The 17,004-nt window shown below is 41.7% G+C and overlaps 2 protein-coding genes across 7 annotated transcripts in view; one reads left to right on the forward strand and one right to left on the reverse strand.

Moving 5' to 3' along the window:
* The window catches only part of FGF7 (fibroblast growth factor 7), a 56,260-nt gene extending 50,152 nt beyond the window's left edge, over positions 1–6,108 (forward strand). For all 3 annotated transcript variants that reach the window (XM_083712958.1, XM_083712956.1, XM_083712957.1), the window contains exons 3-4: positions 2,745–2,848; positions 5,053–6,108. In XM_083712958.1, coding sequence (XP_083569084.1) covers positions 2,745–2,848; positions 5,053–5,247 — 299 coding nt within the window. In that variant the 3' untranslated portion in view covers positions 5,248–6,108. The remainder of the gene's footprint in view (positions 1–2,744; positions 2,849–5,052) is intronic.
* Positions 1–17,004, reverse strand: part of FAM227B (family with sequence similarity 227 member B) — a 108,421-nt gene that overhangs the window by 76,929 nt on the left and 14,488 nt on the right. For all 4 annotated transcript variants that reach the window (XM_083712796.1, XM_083712797.1, XM_083712798.1 and 1 more), the window contains exons 7-10: positions 15,072–15,170; positions 14,333–14,434; positions 13,018–13,144; positions 11,194–11,346 (exon numbers count right to left, since the gene is read on the reverse strand). In XM_083712796.1, the coding sequence (XP_083568922.1) occupies positions 11,194–11,346; positions 13,018–13,144; positions 14,333–14,434; positions 15,072–15,170 (481 nt within the window). The remainder of the gene's footprint in view (positions 1–11,193; positions 11,347–13,017; positions 13,145–14,332; positions 14,435–15,071; positions 15,171–17,004) is intronic.

Genomic DNA, 17,004 nt, shown 5'->3' on the forward strand with positions numbered 1-17,004 from the left:
TCTTCTGAAGGCCGGCGGGGGGCGAAAGTCTTTGCTCCCCCCCGCCTGCCTTCCCGGGACAGCGGAGACTTCTCTGCTGTCCCGGGCAATCTTAAAATGCTGGCGGGCGGCAGCAAAGGCTTCACTGCCCCCCGCCAGCATTTTAAGATCGCCCCGGGACAGCGGAGAAGTCTCCGCTGTCCCGGGGGCTTTTAAAATGCTGGGGGACGGCAGCAAAGGCTTCGCTGCCCCCCGCCAGCATTTTAAGATCGCCCCAGGACAGCGGAGAAGTCTCTGCTGTCCCGGGGGCTTTTAAAATGCTGGGGGACGGCAGCAAAGGCTTCGCTGCCCCCCGCCAGCATTTTAAGATCGCCCCGGGACAGCGGAGAAGTCTCCGCTGTCCCGGGGGCTTTTAAAATGCTGGGGGACGGTAGCGAAGGCTTAACTGCTGCCCGCCAGCATTTTAGATCGCCCGGGACAGCGGAGAAGTCTCCGCTGTCCCGGGAAGCAGGCGGGGGGGGGGGAGCAAAGACTTTCGCCCCCTGCTGGCCTTTAGAAGAGGTCCAGGACCTCTTCTGAAGGCTGGCGGAGGGCGAAAGTCTTTGCTCCCGACAGCCAGCATTTTAAAAGCGGTCCGGGATAGCGGGAAAGCGCAGCACAATTCCCTGCTATCCCGGACCGCTTTTAAAATGCTGGCGGTGGGGAGTAAAGCCTTTTGGCCCCCCGCCGGCCTTCCTGGACCTCTTCTGAAGGCCGGAGGGGGGCGAAAGGCTTTGCTCCCCACCGCCAGCATTTAAAAGAGGTCCCCGGAGATTTCCCTATGGGCTTTCTTCTTGCGAAGCAAGCCCATAGGGAAATTTGTCTTGCGGAACGACTCAAAAACGGAAAACTCTTTCGTCTTGCGAGGCGTTCGTCTTGCGGGGCACCACTGTAACTAAAGAATAAATAAGATAATGAGGGACTTCTCAGGCTGGGATGTTGAACTAGCTACAAGATGTGGCTTTGCGAAGGTGCCAGCCTGCTGCTTGAAGCAGCATGCTTGGTCAACCTGGGGCCAGATTTATGAATGAATAAGTGGCCTGGTCTAATGTTTCAATTGCTAGACCAACATACTTTTTTACAAACACATCTACTCATAAGAATGTTCTCCAGCTTTCCTTGCCTCCTCTGACAGCTCTATCTCTGCGAAATAACTTAAAGAAAAGATTGCCAGCCTCCCATATGAGCCCCTCACAAGCCTACGCTGGAAAACGTGGTGCAAAAGGAAGTCTACATGTGCCCTAAGTCATGCCATAGTATGATATATACCATTCAAATGGTGGAAAGTCAACGGCAGTAGCACGTGGCTTCCAGCAGAACAGCAAAAATTGGATAGTGCCAGGAGCTCCCAGTCTTCAAAACCTGAGGTCCCAATCCAACAAGAGCCACTCTACATGCACCCCCGGAGATGTGATACAAGTCCTCCATCCCACTCCTATGCAGTATCCGTTTATGTACACAAGCCCATTCAGAAGACAATCTGCACTGTATGTAGAAACCCATTTTTACATGTAGGCTTCCTTAACTAGATCGAGAAATATTTTGTAACCAATAAAGCATTAATGCAGGAACAACTTCCCAATTATACAAGTAAAATGCATCTGAATGAAAAAGCTCCAATAGTAAATTTTACTTGTTTCTTGTTATGTGACACAGATATATTTTCAGTGCCTGTCAGTTTTCAACAGCCACAAGGGTCAGACAGATACTTTATCTTCTGGTAGTTGCCAAGGTCTGTTTTCTATCATTTACAAGTTCTAAAGTTTGTGCACTTGCACAGAGATGGCACTGGTAAATTTCTTAAAAATTTTGTCAATGTAATCTTGGGGGTGGGGGGGGGGCAATTATCTGAATCCTGATTAAAACTGAGCTAAAGCATTCACTTAGAATGAGAAATGCAAATGTTTCAAAGAGCACAAGAAAATATAAATTTCTTTATAACGCAAAAATATAATGGCAAATGGATAATTTGTAAATACAGTGGTACCTTGGGTTACAAACGCTTCAGGTTACAGATGCTTCAGGTTACAGACTCCGCTAACCCAGAAATAGTACCTCGGGTTAAGAAATTTGCTTCAGGATGAGAACAGAAATTGTGCTCCGGCGGTGCAGCAGCAGCGGGAGGCCCCGTTAGCTAAAGCGGTGCTTCAGGTTAAGAAGCTTCAGGTTAAGAACGGACCTCCAGAACGAATTAAGTTCTTAACCCGAGGTACCACTGTACAGGACTAAGTGGTAGTGTGAAAAGTTTGCATGGTCATATATAATGGATAATAGTGTAATTCATGTAAACATGGAAGTTCTTATGTGTGAGCACACTTCAGTGGAGTTTGTAATAGGTTGTATGTACTCTTTGGGTGGAATTCAATGTTATGTGTTGACTGTTCCAACTGCAATGTTGTTCCCCTGATGCACACACACCAATCAAATTTCAGGGGGTGTGAGAGCACACAGGAAGGGGGAGGGAAGCCCCATTGCATAAGCAGAAGCCCTTATAGAGGGCTTACGCTGATTGGTTAATTAGGAGAATCCTGTCCTTTGTTTTTTAAATGAAGAGATTAGTTAAGAATGCTGACTACATACATGGTTATGGTAAAAGGATTTGATTTTCTTTTTTATCCTTGATCCTATATATTTTTAAAAATACTGTGAAATCAAGAGAAATTGTCTTGTTATGCCACTTCAAAAGCAGATAGCCAAATTACAGACTTCACTGTTATTCCTTGCAGGTATTCTCGAAATAAGAACAGTGGCAATTGGAATAGTGGCAATCAAAGGAGTGGCAAGTGAATACTTTCTAGCCATGAACAAGTCCGGAAAACTCTATGGAAAGGTACTGGCATAATTATTAGCAGCAGATCTTATTTAACAGGCAAATAACATATTTGCTTTGAAAAAAATGTATGTACTGGTTATATTTTACATAATGCCCCCAATATGTGGGAGCACATTAAAAATTGTGAAGCAGGGTTGCTTTCACAGAATGGTGGAAATTGTTTCCCGGTCCTGTTCTGCCTTGGAATGCAAGATCACCTGAAGTCAGCTGAGCTTCCCTGCTTTGGCTCCAGCCTCCCAAATAAAAGAAAACAAGAGGTGACAGGCTGGTCAACATCTCCTGCTGAGAGTGCCTTGCCTATGTCTAGATTCCTTTATCTTTCCCTGCTATTGCCTGATCTGTTCGTCTATTCCTTGCATATATGCTCTTGGCTTTCTCCATGATAAGCTATGCCACCCACATCTTGACTTGCTTCCTGATAATGATTAACAATGGACAAGTATGGAATGGTTGGGATGAAGAAGGCCTGGCCGGGACGCCGAAGGCCTGGTTGGCAAGAAGCAGCCCTGGCTGGGACAAAGAAGGCCTGGATGGGACGAAGAAGGGCCAAATGCTGACCCCCGATTGGTGGCACCCCCTGGGGTGCGCGTTGTGTGCTGCGCACCCCAGGCATATAATAATAATAATAATTTATTATTTATTCCCTGCCCATCTGGCTGGGCCTCCCCAGCCACTCTGGGCGGCTTCCATAGAAACCAAAAATACAGTAAAATATCACATGTTAAAAACTTCCCTGAACAGGGCTGCCTTAAGATGTCTTCTGAATGTCAGGTAGTTGTTTATCGTTTTGACATCTGCTGGAAGGGCATTCCACAGGGCGGGCGCCACTACCGAGAAGGCCCTCTGCCTGGTTCCCTGTAGCTTTGCTTCTCGCAATGAGGGAACCGCCAGAAGGCCCTCGGCGCTGGACCTCAGCGTCCGGGCAGAATGATGGGGGTGGATATGCTCCTTCAAGTATACTGGACCGAGGCCGTTTAGGGCTTTAAAGGTCAGCACCAACACTTTGAATTGTGCTCGGAAATGTACTGGGAGCCAATGCAGATCCCTCAGGACCAGTATTATGTGGTCCCGTCAGTCACCAGTCTAGCTGCCGCATTCTGGATTAGTTGTAGTTTCCGAGTCACCTTCAAAGGTAGCCCCACGTAGAGTGCATTGCAGTAGTCCAAGCGGGACATAACCAGAGCATGCACCACTCTGGCGAGACAGTCCGCAGGCAGATAGGGTCTCAGCCTACGTACCAGATGGAGCTGGTAAACAGCTGCCCTGGACACAGATTTGACCTGTGCCTCCATGGACTGCTGTGAGTCCAAAATGACTCCCAGGCTGCGCACCTGGTCCTTCAGGGGCACAGTTACCCCATTCAGGACCAGGGAATCCTCCACACCTGCCTGCCTCCTGTCCCCCAAAAACAGTACTTCTGTCTTGTCAGGATTCAACCTCAATCTGTTAGCCGCCATCCATCCTCCAACCGCCTCCAGACACTTACACAGGACCTTCACCGCCTTCACTGGTTCTGATTTAAAAGAGAGGTAGAGCTGGGTATCATCCGCATACTGATGAACACCCAGCCCAAACCTCCTGATGATCTCTCCCAGCGGCTGCATGTAAATGAATTCCCACCAGGGAATCAGCTGCACCACGCCCCTATAGGTGGCACACCACACCCCTGGGACGAGCACCACGGCCCTGGGATGCACGTCACACCCCTGCAGGATGCGCACTAGGCTTCCTGGGATGAGTGCCGCTCCGGACGGGCTGGTGGGGCTCCCTAGATTTAGAGGCCCTAGGCTTCAGCCTACTTAGCCTATACATAAATCCGACACTAAGGCTTGCATGTCGTGCTCTGCAGCCATCCTTACAACTGTGCAGATATGCAGAGTTATCAAAAGAAATCAGTTTCTAAGATGGGGTACATGACAGTTTATAACAGATCTTTTACAAGTCATGACGGAATGGACTCAGTTACAGCTTTCTTTCTTTTTTTACACTGAATCAGGATTTCACCCAAACACGTCTGAGCATTTTTGCATTAATGAAAATCATTCCCCTTCACAACAACAATGCAAGAGATTTGCAAAAACGGATACACTTTAACAGACATAAATTGTTTAAACTGCACATTTAAAAGTCTGATGGTTTTTTATACGATACAATGAACAATTACACTGTTCATGTGACCTATTGTCTTTTTTTTTTAACAGAAAGTATGCAATGAGGACTGCAACTTCATAGAATGGATTCAAGAAAACCATTATAATACATATGCTTCAGCAAACTGGACACACAAAGGGAAGGAGATGTATATTGCATTGAAACAGAATGGCGCCCCCAAGAGAGGTCAGAAAACAAGTAAAGAAGATATATCTTCCCAATTCCTTCCACGGCCAGCACCCTAATCACAAATCTATGGAGAACCAGTTCCAGCAAAATGTTTAATTTCATAAGGGAACTGTTTAAGAGTGCAAGGAAGAGAAGCTGGAATACTACTGAAAAACTGAACAAGCTGGACTTGCGCATTTATGTTTATTTTAAAGAGACTGCCTTTAAAAAAATGAAGATACACTACATCTGATTTAGTAACTAAAAGTTGTAAAAAATTGTAAAGAGTTGTACAATCCTCATGTTAGTATAAGAGTAGCTTTGCAGATTGTTAAGTTAAATTTACCCTTATGCATTAAGTCATGACTTGATTATCTGATGATATTTTATTTAAAATAAACCTATCTGCTTAATTAAACATGGCTGCTATAATAATAATGATGATAATAAAGCAGATGAAAATGTTATGTAAAATATGTCGGACTTGATGGCTGCTGGAATGAGTCTTCAGATGATCAAGTCAGTACTAAGCATGGAGGTGGAGCAGTATGGAATACTTTCCAGGAAAAATGTGTAAGTTTTAAAGTAATTTGAAATTGGATTTCTGCGGTATTCAGACAATAAAGCTAGTATGGAAGATGAAGGTTGCACCACTGCAATGTATTCATATGTATTAGTAAGAATGCCTAACGCTGCTCTGAAAGATGTTACAAAAATAGTGTATATGAAATAATATTAATAAGGGAAATGTATTTCATCTCACTTTCCTCAAAATATCCTTTTCTATAACGACGAAGTAAAAATTCAGACATCATATGGGTTTTTATGTAACATAACCTATCTTTTTATATAATTTCTGTTAGGGTATATGGCTTGATATTTTTTTTCACCTATTCATGCTTCTTCTGTTAAAGCATTAAACTTTATTTTAAGTTATAGTTGAACTTTATTAAGTTATTTAAGTTGATGTTATTTATAAAAAAACTTATTAAGCTGCGTCTGTTTCATATGCTTTTAATTCTAAAGAAGTAACAAAACAGTCTGTCTGAGCCACCTCCTTGCCCGCCCCCCCACCTTCTATGACCAGACACAAAGTCTAGTACATAATACTCTTGCCAATGTGCACTGGATGGCAGACAAAAATGACAGCCTGCAGCCCTTCTTACGATGGAAGTCTCAAATAGAACAGCACCCAAATCCAAAAAAATCTAAAGCCATAGGGCTATGCACATGGGGTTCTATTAAAAGACTGGACAAGGAACTTTTTGGAAAATGCTCTGCTTGCTGACTGACTCCGCCTCATGCTAAATTAACTAAGTGATATGATTGTTGCTTTTACAACTGAGCTTTGGGAGCATAGCCCGGAAGTTGTGCAAAGATGTAATCGAAATGGGGCATAGGGTTTTATCCACAGAGGGAGAAAACGACAACAGTTCCCGTTTTTTGCTACGCTATGATCCAGCTGTTCTTTGAATCCATTTAAATTGCCTCCGTTACAATATGGATATGGAATATAATATAATATAATATAATATAATATAATATAATATAATATAATATAATAATATAATATATACCGTACTCTTTTCAGGAAATACTGAGAGGATCCCCCAAAACTGACTGAAAAGCACTTCAAATCTAGATCTGAAATAATCTGCAAAAGACCAAATTCTGTTGCATGATATTCTGTTGCAAAATTCCTTTGCTATTCAGCACCACTTGAATCACCAGGGGAGGGGGTAACCAACCCCTCTGCTACCAGAGAAGCTGAATTGGCCAAAAGTAGGGGGAGTCAAGAGTTGGGCTTGTGGAAGGCCTTTTACCTTTCCCTACACTGTTATTCATTGCCTTGAATGAGGGCATTTCTATTTGCAAGTATACTCACACAATAATATTCCCCTTTACACATTTAAATACACACACGTGGCTGGGAAAGAACTGAACACTGCATTTGTCAAGACAACATTCATTAGAAAGAAAGAAAAACGTTTCCGCCACAGTGGGTTTCATTAGCTGATCAACTGAAGCTAGCCTTAAAATGCATACCAGAACACTTAAAATTAAACCCACAAGCATAACTAGGTTTTTTAAAACAAAATCCTTATTAAACAATTACATTTAAAAGCTATACAATCCAAAGGCTCTTAAGTCTCACTGACAGTTCTTTTTCTATTTTTAAATATTTCTTCTACGTTTGGTTTGGCAGGCATAACACTAGGCTCTGTCTATCATCATAAATCAAGGAAAAGAAGAGTTTGTCTCGCTTATGATCCAAAATAAATACCAGGAGAACAGCATTCAATAGAATTCGCTGCAGCAATAGGTAGTGATGGCCACCAATTCAGAGTGATTTAAAGAGACAAATTCATGGGAGAGAAAGTAGTCACAATGTCTAAATACCATATTCAGAATCAGGGTCAGTATGCCTCTAAATACAGTACCAGCTGCTGGAGAATAATAGTGGGAACCATACGTTTCTCAGCTCAACGGGACAAATATGTTTTCCCTACAATTTAATAACTATTCTGTTTCACACTATTATTTTTATAGTGGATATCAATATTCTAGTGCATGTTTCATAGCCTTGGGGGATAGCTCAGTTGGTAGAGCATGAGACTCTTAATCTCAGGCTCGTGGGTTGAAGCCCCACGTTGGGCAAAATATTCCAGGAGTGCAGGGAGCTGAACTAGATTGTAGTTTCTTCCAATTCTATGACTCTATGATAGTTACTTGACTATTAGAGTGACCATATTTCCCTCCAACATTTCTCTGATGAAAATAGGGACCTAAGGAAAAGTTTGAAGTTCCAGGATCCAATCAGAAACCGGGACGGCTTCTCTAAATCAAGGACGTTCCTGGAAAATTGGGACACTAGGAGGGTCTGCAGTGATATTATACAGAATAAATTTAACAGTAATGGTGTTGCTTAGTAGGATCATATCAGAGCAAGCCCATATGAAAAATCGCTTAATCATATATTTTGAAGGCGTTACATAAAATCTTGGGCATGAGACATCCAGTCATGAAGGCATACACACCGCTTAAGTATTTCTAATGCTTTAAAACATATAAGTCTTAAGCCCCCCCCCTCGAAAAATAAAGCCTTAAGCATGCAACAAAATTACCTACATATGAAGAAAGTCAAACATTAAAGCCCTTGGCCCTGTAGTTAATCTAATAATACACTGGCTAAGGGTTGTTAACTTGCAAATCATAAGGCATTCCAAGTACTGAAATTTTATAACCACTTACATTCCTGTTTTAGAATAGGAGATTCTCTCCAATTTTATTTGGAACATCAATATTAACTCCCCACAGTCAGTCTACCCTGATTCACAAACATTCTGCTCAAAATGTTAGAAATGGAAGCGTTGTAGAGATATCATCAATACTCTTGAAAACAAAGAGCTGAGATAACAATGAGAAGAAATTGCTTAGTATTGCAGACCCAATTGCCTCCACCAGGGAACAAAGGCCTAGCCTATGACAGCGGTAACAAACTGCACAAGACAACATTCTGGGGTTAAAAATTAGCCACATCTTTTATGGATATACATTGTGTGTATATCCATTCTGAGTCCCCAGCTGATGCTAGAGCGGGGTTGAGCCTGGGATTGAAGAACATCAAGATGTGGGTCTACATAGGTGGGCTTCTAAGGCTGCTGTCTAAAGCTCTATGGCCCTGTCCGTCCCACACTTGGTTTCCGAACAAAGTCTTCCCACTAGATCCCTCTAATGGGCTACCCTGCAATTGCACTTGTTTTAGGATAGGGGTGCTGCCCCACTTTACCCCGCCCCAATATGTGACTAAGGATTCCATCCAATGCCTTATCCACAAAAGTTGTGACCATAGCTGTCAACTTACAGATTTGAAAATAAGGGACCAGCAGCCTCGAAAATAAGGGATCAGCAGCCAAAATAAGGGATTTTCAGAGCACAGGTGTGTTCGACTTCTGAGCCCCTCCGAGCCAAAGGCAGAAAGCCCAGCCAGCAGCCAAACGAAGCCTCAAGCGGTGGTTCCCACAGCGCAGCAACCCGGCAAAGGGGATGCAGCAAGGAAAACCACCGTCACCTCTCCGCTGGGAAGCGCTGAGCAAAGGTGAGTCCCCAGGCAACGCGGCCAATTTGATCGGCCCAAGGCATGCAAGCTCCACCCCCCAGTCGTTCTTAGACTCCTTACTGGGTGAGCAACACAGCCAAGCAACACAGTTGGAGCTTCTTCCTCCCTGGCCAGCAGGCAGGGAAGGAGAGGAGCTGCTTCCTTTGAAACCCGAGAAATTTAAGGGACATCATCAATAAGGGACAGCTGCGGGACACAGCGCTGGGATAAGGGAATTTCCCGCCAAATAAGGGACGGTTGACAGCTATGGTTGTGGCTATTTGCTATTTGCAAAACCCCCAAACAGGGCCAATCTTTTAGCAGGCAAATTCATTTCCGGCTCGAAATACAGCAACCATTAATGAACCATAGCAAGGTCAATAAGTGGTGTAAGGAAGAAAAGGCCAGCATACAATATAAATATGGCAGGTGTTAAAGTACCCAAGTAAGGTTTGTTGATTGACCTAACAGCAAGGCCCAGCAGCCACCTGACCTCAACCAGTGGCAGGCTATCCCGGCCACCGCTGTGGCTGGCTGAGGAATTCCCCCAGTCGCCGGCCTCACAATGGAGAGGCCTTTGTTCTGTGAGGCCAGGGGTCTGGTGTGACAGGCCACAACTACTGCCCACCCAGTGGCCATTTCATAACAGAAAGAGAGAAACAAGCTTTTTATTTTGTGAAGAACATTCAAACTGGGATGCATTTCCTCCATCCAAACTTGAGACCGAAACAATTTATAATTTATGCCTGGGGCCGAATATTTTTATCCCTGACCTACAGCGTTTGGCATATTACTGTACTCCTACTAAAGTTTTTTCTAGCAATTACCACCCGAGCAACAACATTATCAAGTCTTTTGGAAATAGAGAGCTATGGGAGGCACTCTTTATATATCCTTTTTTCTGCACCTTGCAGGATTTGTATTGGCCATGTACATTCTGCTCCAAATTAAGGCGAATATTGCATGCTTTCACTAAGCTACAGCGATTCCTCCTTGTATATAAAGCAAATCTTACATGTGTAGAATACATTATAGCTCCCAACAAATTCTTAAACATGGTATTTCCAGACTCTATGCAAATGTTTGCTGCTTGTCATTATAAAATCTCAGACTGAAAAGATTGATTTTACAAAACCTTAGAAAAAGGGCCAGACAAGTTGTTGGGAGAAGGGTCTTGTAATTTTTGCGGTGCTTTTCCTTACTATACTTCGAACATGGATCGGATAATTAAGAGAATGTTCTCAGCACATCTAAAAGATGATGATGTGGCACAGGACAACAATGTCTCCATGGTACAGGGGTTGGATTTAGACATGTCAAAGATGTGTTTCAGTTAAACATGTTGTAAATTTAAACAAAGGAAAACAGGCAGAGGAAAAAATGGGACTCCACTGTGCCATCTGGTGGCAAAATGCTATATTGCATGTACAACGCATATAAATCACTTTTTCTTTACCAGTCTAGCTGAGTGAGTCCAGGGTTTACGTTGTTTATGTTTTTAAAGGTTAAAAACCACACTTTGATTTATGTAAAAAAAAAAAATGTAATAGGGAATCAGTACAAACACTCATCTATTCACTGTCCCATGTTCTTAAGAAGTGGGGTAACTTGTACCAGGCACCACAAAGTTCCCAGATGTCTTCAACACCAGTCCTAAGCTGAACCCATCACAACAGCCTTGTCTCAACATAAATGATACTCAAAATCATTCCTTGCTGATATTGCATCCTGAACCTCATGGCTGGGGAGTAAGCATTTGACATTTTGTTCTGATTCCTCTGAAGCAACAATAAATTACAGGGTTCATATTTATCCTTAAGATTTATAATACTGATCTCTATTTCACTAATACGGTGGCCAATATTATGCCAGTAATCTGAAAAAAACATTCAATAACTTCTTAAGTTCTTCGCCTGGTACTTACAAGACTTTCCGATTGACCTTGTCTTAATCACAGAGTTTTGGAGTTTCAAACTAGATAACTTATGTAAGGAATCTGTTTTCTGCATTTGTGTCAGGGGCGCTTCCAACCAGAATAAATTCCATTTCTTCCAAGCAGATTTTTGTGGTTTGAAACCTGCAAAGCATAAATTAATGTGTGTGTGTTTTAAAAAAAGAACCGACAAGAGCTTTTCAGTTCTTTTGTTACCAAAGAAAGACAGAAATAAAGGCACATGTTTACTTCTTAGTATGCATTGTATCTTCAACAGCCTGCTGCTTTGTTAGCAAACTGGGGTTTAGTCCTCATTCATTTTCTTTCTAACATTCTTCATTTTCTTACTGGAAACTGAGAACTAACATTCGATGGATATTTCTAAAGAAGAGGCATAATGCTTTATGTTGTCCTCGTTTTGTTAATTTTATCACTTTTGACTGTAGATTATTCAGACATGAAATTTGTTGACTTTGGTGGTGGATTATTTGTGTTCACAATAGGAACTACAGAGGCTATCTTGCAAGTGTTATAACCACATAAGAATACATTTGATCACCATGGTTGTTATTTGAGGGGGGGAATACACACTGAAATGTTGCTGGGGCAGCTCTCTAAAGCCCGCCCACCCTGAGAACTATAAAGCACATTTAGTAGTTCATATCTGAGGAGTTCTACTTTATTCCATACTTGCAATTATTTTGAATGACAAGCATTATTTCAATGAGAATGTCATCATATCAGTAACTGGGGCGTAAGTTTTAGTTGTTCAGTAACACTTGTACCATAAAATTATAAGCACAGCTGAAATTACATTTGGTACTTCCCAAGTCAAATCCTTGATAAGTATTATACTCATGAAGTGTGAGTTTTAGCTGTGTCACTTTAACAGCATAATTCTAAGCATGTAAATTCCATTGAGCACAGAAGGATGGTACTCCCCAGGAGGACTGCATTGTGACAAATTCTAAAGAAACAGTTGTGTTAATACAATAGGAGCGCCGCTGCCCCACCATATACTGATTTGTCTATTCTTGTGAATGTAATATGTTTTTATTGTATTTAATTCTGAATTCTAAATTGCAACTCGCCCAAAAACCTGCCAGTGAAGGACAGGTAATAAATTTAGCCATAATGATAACGACAGTGAGAATAGTAATAAATAGTAATATTTGCTTGCAACAAAGATCCCATAAAGTATTGGGACAAAACTACATATATAGCCCTGAAGCTCATCACTTCAAATGTCATCAGGGCATCATAAGTTTCTAGCAAGTAGGAGAGTCCACTTTTCATGAGGATCACAGTATTGGAGAAGGAAGGTTTAAGCATTCCTTCCTCAGCTGTAATCCCACTGAAAATCCTCCCCGCATTAGTGTGTGTGTGCGCATGTGCTTTCTGCAGATTTTATTGGGATTGGGGCTGAGGAAGGAACAGTTAAACCTCCCCCCCACACACTGTGTGCTGCTGTTCCAATGAAAATTGGGTATCTCACCCCACTATTATATTTTCTTAAACCTAGATTAAGAGTGATGCATTTAGCATGCTACCTACTTTAGTCCTTAAAGACTGAATTGTTGTGGCATAAGCTCTCATCGACTTGAAAGTTTTCATTCGCAAAAACATGTATTGCAATAAATTTGGAAGGTGCCACAGGACTCGTTGTTTTCATTATTAGAGTGTTAGTGTTATTATTCTTTACTATTCTGTAGTACTGATGTTGACTGGAACAAAATGCTGAATATATAAAGTTATGCAGAAAAGATATTTCTGAAAAGTCCTAATACCATAAATTTCAAAGACAAATTGTGGTACCTCTTATCCACTGAAAAACTAAATCCATTAGTTCCTCTTTAAATTCGTCAGTGAAACGAAGACGGGATTCAGGAAAAGCTTCACAAAAAGTAACATAGATGGCTTGCGACAAGCAGTCAGGGTACATCTGCCAAAATACAAACAAAGCTAAATTTAAAACATTTAAAGTTGGCAGTGAGTAATATAAAGAATAAGCAAAGTAGAGTTAATAACAAACCCAGACATTTAAACATAGCTGAATCATTATTTGTGGTGAAATGAATAGTTCTGCCAATGTGCGAAGTAAGTAAGCATGGCAGCTAGCTTAACATCTTGTGAAGCAATGTACAGAGAATACTTTTTAGGTAAAGTAACAAATTGGGGCGTTACTATTGTACTATTTATCATCAAAAACTACGGAGAGCAAAAAGGCTTTATTATGGATATTATGTGATGTTTCCTTGTCTCCACAAGCAGCAGCCAAGGAGAAAAAAACCTGTGATACATGGTTTGGAAAACAATTTATTTTATTTTATTTTTGTTACAGTATTGTTGCACCATGTCAGAAGTGACACCAACTACCTTAAACATTATTGTAACAAAGAACAAAAAACTTAAAACTAAAATACAAATGGGACAAAATCACATACACCACAATGAAGTACAGAGAAAGAAACAGAAGTAATGAAAATGCAATAAAGTACATGTAGCCCGAGTACAATACTTCAGGCCCATGCAGAGCGGGGGTGGGCAGCCAGGTATACTTGCCCTTGGACTCAGAGGACTAAACTGGCTGGGGCCCCAAAACCAGGGACCAGCTGCTTCTGTTTGAGTTTATAACTTTATTCCAGCCCAGACCTCAAGACAAGCTCTACAAGAACCTGTGACAATTACACATTATCATGTATTTCCCAAGCCTGTATATACTACATTATTTTTCCAGCAACGTTACCTGGGGGTAGTGAGGTGACAGTACCCATACATCCCATAAAGTGTAGGTTGGACCTTAGACAATGGCTGAGGATGCAGTCACTGGCACCAGTATAAAGAGTGACCATAAAAGGGCTTGAAGGCAAAACATAGGAGCAGCTAAAGGATCTGGGTATCTTCATCTCCGAAAAGAGTTTAAGAGGCAGCATGATAGTGTACAGAATAAGGATATACAGGGTGAGTCCTTTAAAAGAGGCCCTGTGGATACAGAGTATACATGTTCTACAGGGCCTCTTTTAAAAGTATAAGTATATACTTATGCTTTTAAGTATGCAGTATAAGGATGCCAAAGGGATGCATTCTGTGGCAACACTCACGATTGAAAAATACCTATTAGTGTCTTTACCTGAAAGAAAGGATCTTTTATGAAACTGGGAGTACTCAAGAGAAGCGCCACAAAGCTGTCTGATATTCTATCAAAAAGGTGGTCCTGTTCAGCTTGATCAGGCTTGAAATAAATCAGGAAAAGGTATTATTAGCATTGATATTTCATTGTTTCACTGAGCACTGATATTAAGCACAGGTGGTAGAAATAATGTATGAATTAACAGGAACTTCAGAGTGATCATGATTGTGATTTTGGAGCTAAAAAAGTTACATGACATAGGAAACCCTCTCTCTCTCTCTCTCTCTCTCTGTGTGTGTGTGTGTGTGTGTGTGTGTGTGTTGTGTGTGAGAGTGAAAGATGAGTGGAATTTTTGTAGTTAATGTTGTATCTACCCCAAGTTGCTTGCTTTCACTCTTTGTTGCACTGATAATCCAAACAATGGCTTACATCTCATATATGAAAAGCCCAGGCATGACATAAGGGTTATAGCATTTGCACACACCTTGGATGTCAGATTTAAGCTCTCTAGTATGGGTTATTTACCCCACAAATGCAACATTCTTTCAGGGTTATTATCACTCTCTGTGGGACTTATTCTGTTTGTCTTTCAATACAAATCAGTCAAAGGGCAGCAATTATTTAACACAGAAGTCCATGTATGTGAGCACAGATTCATTCATGATCAAGAAATTTTATATATTCGAATTACGTTTTTTAATTTGGATAAGAATGAAAATAAAGCTCTGTGTCTTCATACCTTGAACTTGTGAAGAAACCACCACCAAAAGCAATCCTGTAAAATTGCAAGGGATGCTTCAGAGATAAACAATTTCTTCAGAATTTTTGTATCCACTCCCTGTTAAAAAAATGAAAAAAACATAATTACAACAAAGTGATGAACAATACCTTTTTTATGCAGTCCCAAACATATATACTTCAAAAGGAGTGTCCCTGATTAAAACATGATGTTTTTCCAATATGGTGTTGTTGAGCATCAGAGACTTGACTGATAATCAATTTGATATTGTTGTAAGTGTGGGGAGAGGGACAGGGAGAGAGAGAGACCCCTCTAATCCCTGCCCCACTCCCTCGACAGAAAAAACCAGTGTTGAGAGAAGAGTTTGGAAGTGATGAGAGCCAGAGGAAAAATCAGCAAACTGGAAAGAGTAAGAGTCATGTTTGATTTCTGTTATGTTTGAAGGCTGTGGCTATGGGAGAAACAAGGCTCTTTGGTGGTGTTAATGCTGTGAACCCCTCCATTGTAGGCTCAGGTTTTATATATGTGTAAATAAACCATGTACCATAGACACCACAGTCTCTGCTGTACCTCATTCCAAAGGAAACACGAACTCTGGGTAAGTGCCTGGAGCTGACCAAAAGCTGAGCATTTCCATTCTACAGATCCTTATTTGTTATTTTGCACCACCTGGAGATTGGGGTGGTGTGCAACAATATATTAAAGATATGAAGTTCAAACTCCTTTTTAAAATGGAAAATGCAACCCCAGGAGGCTACAACTGTGAGAACAGAAGCAAGAAGGTGGAATGTATAACTACTTTCTTAATCCTTTTGTTATGTACTGAGTTGAATAGGATCCAAAAGGCAGCAGTCTGATTGGTCCTAGAACAATAGGATTCAGAATGCAGCAGTCTGATTGGTCCTAGAACAATAGGATTCAGAATGCAGCAGTCTGATTGGTCCTAGAACAATAGGGTCCAGAATGCAGCAGTCTGATTGGTCCACAGGAGCCACCAAATCCAGCTCCAGGTGGAAGTGAATCCACAACCAGATTGGCCTACAGGTGAATCCCAGAATTAGCCAATCATGTGGGGCCCATTGTGTAAATAATGTATATAAAGCAGACATTCTGGGGGAACATTCCATTCCTCCTCACCACTATGAGCTGAATAAAGAACATGAAATCCACTCTCGACTCCGAGTATATTTCACCTTTCAACACCAGCCACTTCTCACCCAAACTGAACCCTGAGTTGCTCTTCATAAACATGCATGGGGTGGGGTGGTGGTGAACACACTGTGGGGGAAGGGCTTTGACAAGAAAAACAGCTGGCAAGAAAGTTGTTAAGAAGCTTCTTCTGCTCCACTCCAAATTGCTGCTCCCTAAAGCTGCTTTTCATTTTGAAAAAGTAGGGGATTTGTAACATACATCTATATGCTTGCCCAATGCAACTACTGTTATAAGCAATTAAGCATACAATCCTATGCATGTCTACCTACGGGACCGCCTCTCCCAGTATGCCCCACGGAGGACCTTAAGGTCCATAAATAGCAACACCCCATAGGTCCCGAGCCCTAAGGAAGTTAGATTAGCCTCAACCAGAGCCAGGGCTTTTTCAACACTGGCTCCGGCCTGGTGGAACGCTCTGTCTCATGAGACCAGGGCCCTGCAGGATCCGATTTCTTTCCGCAGGGCATGTAAGACGAAGTTGTTCCCCCTGGCCTTTGGCTTGGAGTCAATTTGATTCCCTCCCCCTCTTTCTTTTTTCCTTTCTCCTCCTGTGATGAGGCTGCATTTTAATGTTTAAATGTTGTATTTTGATCTTGTTTTTAAGTTGTATTCATTCAACTTGTTTTTATTATTGCTTGTTAGCCGCCCTGAGCCCGGCCTTGGCTGGGGAGGGGGCAGTATAAATAAAATTTATTATTATTGTTATTATTACTCAGAGGTA

Source organism: Podarcis gaigeae (genome assembly GCF_964106915.1).
Source record: "Podarcis gaigeae genome assembly, chromosome: 14".
NCBI lineage: Eukaryota > Metazoa > Chordata > Lepidosauria > Squamata > Lacertidae > Podarcis > Podarcis gaigeae.